Here is an 11,474-nt window from a genome sequence, read left to right as displayed (position 1 = left end):
ATCTTCTCGCAATATGCTATATTTAAAAGATAAAATAATTATGGAATAACGCCTTAAGAAATGAAGGCAATATTTCCACCAATGAACATAACCACTCAAGGAAAAATGCCCATGCCCTGTCCAAAAGGAGACTCAGACAACACCACAAAGTCAAGTCGCCATGCCTGGCATGATGCTTCCAAGCTCACCTCCAAAGTGACGGAACTTTACAAGGTATGAGGAAAAATTCAAACTTGATCAGAAGATTTCCATGATTTTCTGAGTATACATCTATTCAGGTATCTTTTCTATCTTGTTGTGATGTCTAGGCCATTTTCTTCTCACAAACTTGCTCATGGACAAAATTAAGGAGACCAAGGACAGTGTTTGTCAATCTCTCCTTCATTGCGCATATTGCCTTTTACAGCGGTGGAATCCAGTTCTCACACCTTAATGACAAAGCCTGGTACACCAAACAACTCTCGTTTCTCGTGAGCAGTTCTGATGATTAGGGCTAGTTCTATATAGAATGGCTCGTTGTCATTTGGTATATAATACTATATATATATATATGAATAATTAAAATATATTTTTTATTGCAAGAACCACTACTTCCTTCTAACTGTAAGAAATTTTTGGCTTTTTTAAATACTATAGAATACCATTATCTACATAAAATATAAAACTATTTTTAATAAAAATTATTGAAAAGGAAACATATTTTCAGCTGGGATTTATATCAGTTGTAAGATGGATGTTGTAGAAAATGCTATTGTTGAAGACTAAAATTGATTTAGAAATTTTTTCTTATAAAGACTCTAAAAAATTGTGATATTTTATTATATCTTCCTTTGGATGGAGCTTCACTTTCTTCAACTTCTTTGATTCCTCCTACAGGTGGTTATGGAGCTGGGAGGCAATGCTCCATGCATGGTGGAAGATCTTGTTCCAGACTTGGAAGGTACAATCGCTAAGTTGGTCCACAAAGGATTCTATCAAAGCGGCCAGTCATGCATTCACATGCAGCGTCTTTACGTGAAAGGTGAGGTATCCAACACTCATCTTTAAATTCTATCATATTCTTTGTTCTCAAATTGAGCTTTGATCTAACGTATTTGGTGCTGGTTGTGTACATTGATTGCTGCCATTAAGAAACTCAAAGGTGGAGATCCTCGCCAAGACGACATGTCAATCTGGCCCAAGTCATTGGCAGCTACAGTGGAGAAGAGCGTGAACGAGACAGTGAAGGCAGGCACCAAACTTTTAGTTGGTGGTAAGCGAAGGGGAGCTTTCATGGAGCCAATGATCCTGGAAGACGCTCCCTTTGACACAGATGCAAAGAAGGAAGAGATTTTCAGTCCAGTGATCCTTCTCTACTCATACAAGTAAGCTCTCAAAGTTTCTTAGCCCCTGAAGTTCTTCTTTACTTCCTTTTTTTTCTCTAAACTAAAACGGTGGTGACGCAGTGATTTCAAGGAAGCCGTGAAGGAAGCTAACAACACGCATTATGGTCTCCAGGCCAGCGTCTTTATGCATGATCTAAACAAGGCCTTCTATGCGTTTGAGCACATAGAGGTAGCTTTGCGTTTGAGATATAGAAAGTATTGATCGATTGTTTGATGATTATTTGATCCTCACAGGCTGGAGGAGTTTGCCTCAATGATTCGCCAAGCATGCGCGTTGATAGCCAGCCATACAGTGGGATCAAAGACTCTGGAATCCAACGAGAGGGTGTCAAGTACGTGATGGACGACATGCTTGAAACCAAAGTTTTAGTCATGTGCAATGTAGGCAACGTTGCCATGGCTCTTCCATGCCATGGCCTTGAAATAGGAGGAGGTAACTTTCGTGAACACTTGGAGTCTGCAACCATGGCTTGAATCTCACTGCAGATTGCTTCAGCAGCATGTGTTTGCAAGGGCCGGGAAGCTGAAGGATTCCAAGGGGATGCTGGGCAAGAGGAGTGAGAGAGTCTGCTGGGAGCTTGTCGAATGTACTGGGATCTAAGCACTGCCTTGCAGACGGCACAGGATTTGGTGGTTGTAACAAGGATCTTTTTTCATATATAATGTTTGCAAAAGGTGGCAGTTAAGTTTTTGAAGTGTTTTGTAAAATTGGGAGAATGTTTTGATATATTTGAGTGTGTATTTCTTTAAAAGGAGTGGAAGCTTTAAAGACACAGCTTTTCAAAACTTGGTTTGTTTGTTTGTTTCTTTCTTTCTTTCTATTCTTGTTTTCATCTCTCATTTTTCAAAACATCTATTTCCGATTTACCTGAAAATCAAAGGCCTACATATGAATGAATGAGTGTTTTGGAAGTTAGCTGTATAGTTCTCTTGTGCTATTTGACACATTTCTTGTCGCCATTTTCAATGGGGCTTTTGCAAATGCAGGAGGTAAGCTGTAGGTGTGTGTCTGACCTCATCTCCAGATAATGTAAATGCCAGAGAATACTTTTTCTGGTGTGTCTGCTCTTGGATCCAATGCTTGTGAAGGCGCTTGCGTTTTTCTTGCTCATCTGTCTCACGCTCACTGAATAATCATCCTCTGCCCCCTTAAGAACGCCTTAGCAGTTGATCCACACAACAAAACAAAAACGGCACTATAGTGTACCTGTCAGGTAAAACAAGGGTGAGTCAGCTTTCATCCATCAGCTAAGCTCTTAGTGATTGAGCTGAGCTCTTGTTATCTCAAGTTTGCAACAGCATAGTGAAAAAGGGAAAGGGAAAATATAGTACCTGAATGAAGGTGTGTCTGTCTGCTGTGTGTTTTTATTGCCTATCTCCTTTTCTTTGTTTTGCAGTTTCTCTTTCCCTTGTTGGTGGTCACCTGATTGGATCAAAGAGATCATTTTCGTGGAGTTGTTTGGCGTGCTTGCTATTGGCTGCATGTGCGCTACAGCTGGCTGGTATATGAGAGCTGCTGCTATAACGTATTGAGCTTACTTTCCACTCATTACAGAGCTTGTCCCAGGCGGGGCTTCAGGTCTACATTCAGGTCAACAAACACCTAATGGCAGTGTTGAGAGCTTGTGGTTTTCACCTCCAGCTGCTTAAATTGAGTGAACCCGAACATTTGTGATTTGTTTGTTAAAAAAAAGGTACTGTGGTGGAGTCCTCCTGATCGTCCGCTTAGCCGTAGCCATCTCTACCTAGAACAACAAAGCAACGAACTTAGATAGTTCTCATAAGTTGCTAAATTAAGCCAACCTTTTATCATATTTACTCTTCAATGTTCTTGTACCGCATCAAAGGTGTCATTATAAACCCTAGATGAACAGCATTGGCTGTGATGTCAACTCTTTCGGCCTAATCAGTGAAAGAGAAAGCAATGATGAAAGAGAAAGGTGGGAGAGATTTCAAAGCATTAGACGAATACCTTGAATCTCATTGCCATCAAAGGTGTCATTATAAACCCTGGATGAACAGCGTTTGCTGTGATGTCAACTCCTTCGGCCTAATCAGCGAAAGAGAAAACATTGGCAAAAGAGAAAGGTGGGAGAGATTTCAAAGCATTAGATGAATACCTTGAATCTTATTGCCAGTTCTTTGGCATGGAAAAAGTTCGCAAGCTTGGATTGACTGTATGCTCTAGTGTCGGAGTACCTTTTGGAAGAAAAAAGGAATAATGTAAGCTCACTACAAAAGAGAGTTGTTTGGCGTACCAGGTTTTGTCATTAAGGTGTGAGAACTGGATTCCACCGCTGTAAGAGGCGATATGTGCGACGGAGGAGAGATTGAACCTTTTGGAAGAAGAAAGGAATAATGTAAGCTCACGACAAAAGAGAGTTCTTTGGCGTACCAGGTTTTGTCATTAAGGTGTGAGAACTGGATTCCACCGCTGTAAGAGGCGATATGCGCGACGGAGGAGAGATTGAACCTTTTGGAAGAAAAAAGGAATAATGTAAGCTCACGACAAAAGAGAGCGTACCAGGTTTTGTCATTAAGGTGTGAGAACTGGATTCCACCGCTGTAAGAGGCGATATGCGCAACAGAGGAGAGATTGACAAACACTTTCCTTAGCGGTCTCCTTCATTTTGTCCAGTAGCAAGTTTGTGAGAAGAAAATGGCCTAGACATCACAACAAGATAGAAAAGATACCTATGTATACACGGAAAATCATGGATTTCTTTTGATCAAGTTCGAATTTTTCCTCATACCTTGTAAAGTTCCATCACTTTGGAGGTGGGCTTCGAAGCATCATGCCAGGCATGGCCATTTGCCATCTCTGGGCACAGCAATGGCTGGAGTATGTGCCGTCCCAAAGAAGTGTGGACCAAAACTCAAGCAAATGGCGATATCTGGAGGAGCTCACCACGATCTAAACCACACCTTTGATCACCACCTTCACCACAGAAATGAAAATCCATGAGATGATCCAACTATAGTGGCTTGGAGCTTACCTGCGTTGAGCTTAGAGTTGTCAAGATGTTGGCAGCTGCCATAAGAGCAAGCAATCCACTGTCGTCATGACCAACGAGCACGACCAATGAGAATTTTAGTTGCTGGCAAAAGCTCAGCAGCAAATCCACCTGCCAGCTCTAATCAGAGAAATCAAACAAGCAAGAACAACAGGAAAAACTTTCTTCTTTTGTTTTTTAAACGACAATGAATAGAACACTCACTTGAGACTGGTGCTTGTAAGGATTGGGAAGACCATCTTTGTCACGGCCACTTTTTTTGCACGGCTGGCTCGTCACTCCCCAGCCAGTCCGATCAAACGCAGCAAATAGAAAATTTCAGCACATACACACACACACACACACAGACATAGAGAGAGAGAGAGACACAGAGAGAGAGAGAGAGAGAGCTCACAATCTGCCCAATCGCCCTAAATTTTTTCTCTTGATTTGGATCGTCATTAAAAAATTGAAGAGTTGCCACCCCTTTGGCACTTGATCTATGCCATATATTTGAAGTTTTTGAATTTGAACCGTTAGATTATAGGTATATTCAGAAATAATATTCTAAAAATGGAATAAAAGACGCCGGATGCCATATGCCAATAGCACGTTTAAATAAGGGAGTATGATTACTAGCAGAGACCCCAGCTCCATTGAGAGATATAGCATACCCAAAATAAATAAATCTTCTTTTCTAATTTTACAATATAAGAAATTTTGATTGTATACAAGGTTAAATTTATCCAAGTTTTGCTACTATTCATCTCCAGAAAAATGCATAATAATGCATTAGATAATAATACAAGTGTTGGGGAAGATAAGATCATTTTTAATCATCAATAAATTTGAATTTGAATTTTTTATTGCCTTTATGGAAAGGTACCAAACCCTAAACATAAACAAGATTGCTGCCATACTTTAAAAGCAATTGAGTTTTCATAAAACTGAAGAATTATAGAATACCAAAAAATAATAGGTTAGTTTGGAGAAATTATAAGTTTGATTGCATACTGAGCTAAATTTTTTTATCTGAACTGTAATCATTCCTCTAACTTTCATAGTTTACAAAAGAATAATAGAACTTTTATTATGTGTCTGGTTTTACATTTAAAAATATACATAATTAAATTTACCTAGATATTCACACTACATTAGAGGTGTTGAAAACACAAAGATAATAATTATATTAGAGATATAATGTTTGTATTAAGAAAAATTTGTACTAATGCTTTATGATAAAATTATGCATTCATGTCTCATATATGACATGGTATCTAATATGGTATAAAAAATCTCATACACATACAAATATCAAATCCATTTCCTAATAATATCTCAAAAATAATTTCAATTAGTCTTCTTGCTCATAATCTTACTGTAGTCTACCAGCAGCTTTACATGATTTTTATTGTTTGTCTCAATATTTATACAATGATTTATTTGCTATTTTAGCTTATGTTATTATTATATAAAGGCAATAAAACATAAAATTCAAATTTAATGATTATAAAAAAATGGCTTTGGAAAAGGGAGAAAAAGACAAGCTCGAGGATTCAAGCTTAGGAAAGTAAACTTGAGAGGTTGAAGGTTAGGACTGTATTCCTAACCTTGACGTGAGTAGTAGCGACTATAAACGTAGGACTTAGAATGTTTTTAGATTTATCCCTAATACAAAATACATTGCAATACATCGTCATTCTGCCTATCTCTTCGGCTCTTCACAGCAATGTCTTACTTACCCACCGCCTTCAAGGGATCAAAGGCGTGGGACTAGCACCTTCTTGCTCGTGTCTACAATCTCGTCTTGCATTGGCACAAGCAGGTAAGTGCTCGCTTCTCGTAGTGTAGTTTTAGTTTTAGGGACTAGATTAGATTTGAAACTCCTAGGAAGATCTCGTGTGGACGTTTCCTCCCAGTTTAGAGATTCCAGGAGTTTTCACTGGCGACCACGGTGGGATAGGCGAAGTGAAGAGCACCCAAAGAATGAAGATTGGCAGCCTTGGCTACAACTAGAAGACGAAGCTGAAGTCAAGAATCAAGGGAAAAATAAAAAAGAAACAAAAAGAAGAAAACAAAACGAAAAAGAAGAAAATCGACAAAATCCTAGAGCAAGAAGCATGGAAATCATGCTAGAGACCAAGCGTTTGAAGGCTACAATCATCTAGAGATCGCCCACTTCTCGAAAAGTCCAAGAATCTTCCATAACCGCCTCTTGGCGAGAGGTCGAAGACGAAGAATATTCTGTATATCAGAATATTCGAAGAATCTCCGACAAGAAAATCAGAGCAAACAAGTGCTAACAAGCATGAAAACATGAAGAATGAAAAAGCACGACTGCCCATTTGGAGATACAAGCTACACAAGATACGAGGACTGCCTTGTGTGGATTCAGAAATTGTGCTAAACCATACAAGCAATGCTATCCAAAATGGCGATGCGACACTTGCAAACAAGCAAAAGCAAGACTGTGAATCAGGGATGACATTGCTGCAACGGAAGAGAGAAAGAAACGAGAAGAAATAGCCCACGAAAATGACACCAAAAAGAGTGACGATAGTTTAAAAAAAAGAAGAAAAACAGAGCACTAGTTGCTTTCAAGAATTCAAAGAAACAGTCTTGCGACTATTACACAATTTGTCCAGCAAATTGAAAGAACCAAAGGGGAGGAATGATAAAAGAGAATGAACAATCATCAAAATTTTGTAGCCCACATGAGGAGAGCGATAACAATGACGCAAAATGGAAATTTTGGGCTTGCACGAGAGACCAGCGAGATGAGGAAATCCCTCGATAGATGCAAGACTCTCAAAACTTTTTAGAAGCCATCAGGCAGCTACCATCTGAGATTCAGGAACGAATCTTTAATTTAGTTCACAACACATTAGACAAGGAGAACTATACACCAATTTGCAATGGCACTATCATACACGGCACACAGTTTATAGGAAAACAAGATAAACAAGAATTGTATACGTGGAGAATCATCCTCGAGCTCTCGTGGAGATCTTTCGTGTACATCGATCAAGAATTTATTTGTCTTAAGGAAGAAGTTGAGTGGCATACTTGGGACGCTGTCACTCGAATTTACAAAGAAATTCCAAGGTTCCTGCTTAGAGAAATACAGGAAATACTTGGACAGCAATTTGTAAGAGGATTTATTACACCGGTTGGAAGCGCAATACATAAGCTTACTGACCTCAAGATAAAGGAAGGACTGTGGGCAAAAGAGTGCTGGATAGATCCGCGCACGCATAGGCTTAAAGCAACAAAAATTTGTTGGAATCCATACCTTGACGTGTGGACACCATTTGAGAAGAAAAACATACAGGAATCACGAAGTTGGAAACCCGTATCAATCGGAGAAGGAGAAGTGAGAACATTAAAAATACAACCACTGCTGTATTCAGCATTTTCAAATATTACTATCGACTGGGAAACACAAATGCTCATAGTGAGAGCTCGCATTCCCGTACGACCAACATATTGTAAGAGACCAAAACAATTATTCAAGAATTTAGAAAAGATTGGACTCCTAAAGAGAGTTGCAATCGTTTGCATACCTGCTCGATCCCAAAGTTGGAGAGCAGCACCAAATATTACTAGCAAACAGCTACACCGATCAATTTATGACACAACCGACCTCCTTCCAACAAACAAAATCATGCTTACTTACACCACCAAATTTTTCAAATACAAGACCTTTCCTGAGCTAGACTCATGAAAGTGACCTCGAGAAGAAACTCGGGAAGAATCGAGAAACAAACACTCGATTGAAGACTCAAGGCATAAGAGCTTGACTTCGCATTTATATGACAAAATACAAACCTGCAAAAGACTCAAGACATAAGAGCTTGACTTTGCAATCTATGAAAAACAACATTTGATTCAACACACCGTAGATGAATCACAAAATTCAGGAAGTTTACCTCGGCATTTAAGTCAAGAAGATTTAGAAAACTGAATGCACAAACATAAACCAGACCCAATCAAGATCCGGGAAAGAGATCTTCGACAAAAGACTCGAGAAGTAAGAAAGGAAGAGATAGAAAAGGAAAAGTTAGAAGAACAGCAACAACAAATCTTAGAAACAATATTAGAGAAGTACGACAAAGACGATAAACAAATTCAAGTACCTGAGTCAAGCAACTCGGCAGAAGACAAAGAAGAACCAAATATTGAAGACGTCCCAGAGTTTGAGCTGTTTGAAGAGGCAAAATTCACAGCACCAGAGTTTTACTCGTATCCTAATTCACCAGAAGAACAACTTATCCAACAAAGTCTACAACAACAAATGGCAATCATCAACCCAGCGACAGCTATAGGGAACATGATTTCCTATCCCATTTTTACTGGTGGAAAAACTGAAGATGCAAACCAGCATCTTAAACAATTTGATCAAATTGTAAAGATGAACAAACAGGAAATGCATCGAGAAATACTTTTCCCATACACACTTAAAGGAAAAGCCCTCGATTGGCACAACACACTCGATGATGCGATAACCCATGATGAAAAGATCACACAATTTAAAGAACAATTCCAGACTGGAGGAACTCAAGAAGAACACTATGAGATCATCAAGAACTTCAAACAAAAACCACGTGAAGGTATTCAAGATTACACTCAAAGATTTAAGTTCCATGCAAAGCGTTGCAAGGATTTGATAACGGAAAAAGGAAAAAGCTTGTCCTATATACAAGGCCTTAAAGAAATCTATAGAAACATGGTAGCACTTGCTGTTGCAGCAGAGAATCCGGATGAAGAAAATGTCGATACACTCTCCAAAGAAATCTTGACATTAGAAAAACGATTTAAGCAATTCACAAAAGCGGGACCTTCACAAACCGATGATAGTTCAGATGATGAAGAAGAGGAAGAAATCCGCATCAAGACAAAGAAGAAACCATCAAAAAACCAAGACTTGAAGGAAATAATCAGGAAAATCTCACAAACCGAACTCAAGGAAGGAGTGTGGTGTACAAAGTGTAAAAATGAAGGACATACATATTTGGAATGCAAATTTGAGCTTCCAAAATGTCAAATTTGCAATAGAGAAGGCCATATAGCCAAGAATTGCCGATTTAGGAATACAATGGAAGTTTCAAGAATCGAGAATACTTCTCGTCGAGAGCCCAATCTTCGATATCAAGGAAACTGGAATCAAAATGCACGACCACCATGCAATGAACCTCCAAGATATAACAATTATTATCAACGTGATGATAATTTGTACAATCAAAGAGGAAACTTTTACCGTCAGAACAATCGCAACTACAATAGAATACCCCCTCAAGATCAAAGACCAAACAACTATTCTGGAAATTATGGAAGAAACTACAATACATATCAGCAACGTGATGGACCTCATGACGACTACCAATGTCCTCCCCCACGAAATTACAATTATGATCAAGAACCATATCGCAACTATAATCAAAGACCACCTCAAGCTCAAGGTTACAATTACAACTAGCGACTTGCACCACAACAAGATAATCGACCTTGGCAACCTTACCAAAATGCAAATCGTGAAAATAACCAAGTCATAAACAATCAAGCTCCAAGAGCAAGACCACCTGCAGCACGGAATGTTGAGGTCAAAGTCGAAGACTCACAAACTTATGAAGAACCAGCAATACGAGCAATCACGAGACAACAATACAAGTATCAACAACCAGATAATTTGGAAGAACAAGATCACGATGATGAACTGGAAATTATCCCAGAAACCAAATGGAAGAAAAGCAAGAAAATACTTAAAGCAATTCAAGCTGAATTGCAAGCACAAGATCCAGAAACAATCAAAGAACACGACAAACAATCAAACAATCAAGAAACAAGAAGTTTTACCCAAGAGGAGCTGGCACCTGTTCAGCAGAAAGAAAAGTTTCATGTGGAAGAGCAAGCTGAAGCAAGGTTGAAGCAAAACCTGGTGGAAGATGAACAGCCTGATCAGATTGAGCAACCAGCAGAAGAAGACAAAGACCTGCAGTGGATAAAGGAGTTTCAGACTCAAGAACTTGAGGTGGTGCTTCCGAAGTTTTGTGAGCAGACGGAGCAGAAGAAAAATTCAATGCCAGAGTTTGACGTGGAACAGGCAGCAGCTGGTCAAGCTGGCTTGGAGCAGAAAGCTGTTGTGAAGAAGAAAGAAGAAGATGTTGGACAACAAAGAGGTGTAGAAGTTTAGAACCTTGTGGAGCAGCCATCAAGAGGAGCCGTATACCCAGGCCAAAGTTTGCACTTGAAGGTGGCTGGTGTGAAGTTGGTGAAGAGACGAGGAAGTGTGTTTCTCAGGTTCTGGTGGGACAGAGGCAAGCTGGTTTCATCCTTTGTAGCTTTGTAGGAGTAGAGGAAGTAAGTAGTAAAGTAGCAAAACTGAAAGCCGTCCAAGAGAAGTCGTGGCTATTTCAAGTCGGATGTTTAAAGTTTCGAGAAGAGGCATTTATGCAACTGATTTCGGGAAGAAGCTGGTCAAATTCAAATCACAAGACTTTGAGGAAGCAGCTCAGACTTATGAAGAGGAGGAAGAGGAGGAGGAGCCACATGAGGGAGCAGCTACCCACGATGCAGCAATGGAGCAGTGACTGCGGGACGCAGCACAAGGCAGTCGTGGGAGAGTGGAAAAGGGAGAAAAAGACAAGCTCGAGGATTCAAGCTTAGGAAAGTAAACTTGAGAGGTTGAAGGTTAGGACTGTATTCCTAACCTTGACGTGAGTAGTAGCGACTATAAACGTAGGACTTATAATGTTTTTAGATTTATCCCTAATACAAAATACATTGCAATACATCGTCATTCTGCCTATCTCTTCGGCTCTTCACAGCAATGTCTTACTTACCCACCGCCTTCAAGGGATCAAAGGCGTGGGACTAGCACCTTCTTGCTCGTGTCTACAATCTCGTCTTGCATTGGCACAAGCAGGTAAGTGCTCGCTTCTCGTAGTGTAGTTTTAGTTTTAGGGACTAGATTAGATTTGAAACTCCTAGGAAGATCTCGTGTGGACGTTTCCTCCCAATTTAGAGATTTCAGGAGTTTTCAGACTTTATCTTCCCTAACACTTGCATTATTGTGCATTTCTCTGAATATGAATAGTAG

The 11,474-nt window shown here is 39.5% G+C and overlaps 1 protein-coding gene across 1 annotated transcript; it reads left to right on the top strand.

Moving 5' to 3' along the window:
* Positions 1–8,342: 8,342 nt before the first annotated feature.
* On the top strand, positions 8,343–10,965 carry LOC112342674 (involucrin-like). Its single transcript, XM_024664825.1, has 3 exons — positions 8,343–8,988; positions 9,964–10,554; positions 10,820–10,965. The coding sequence occupies exons 1-3, from the start codon at positions 8,343–8,345 to the stop codon at positions 10,963–10,965; spliced, it is 1,383 nt and encodes a 460-aa protein (XP_024520593.1).
* Positions 10,966–11,474: the final 509 nt, after the last annotated feature.

The sequence above is a fragment of the Selaginella moellendorffii genome, unplaced genomic scaffold (assembly GCF_000143415.4).
Source record: "Selaginella moellendorffii unplaced genomic scaffold, v1.0 SELMOscaffold_114, whole genome shotgun sequence".
NCBI lineage: Eukaryota > Viridiplantae > Streptophyta > Lycopodiopsida > Selaginellales > Selaginellaceae > Selaginella > Selaginella moellendorffii.
The sequence above is the reverse complement of the archived record's forward strand: the minus strand, read 5'-3'. Positions and strand labels throughout refer to the sequence as shown.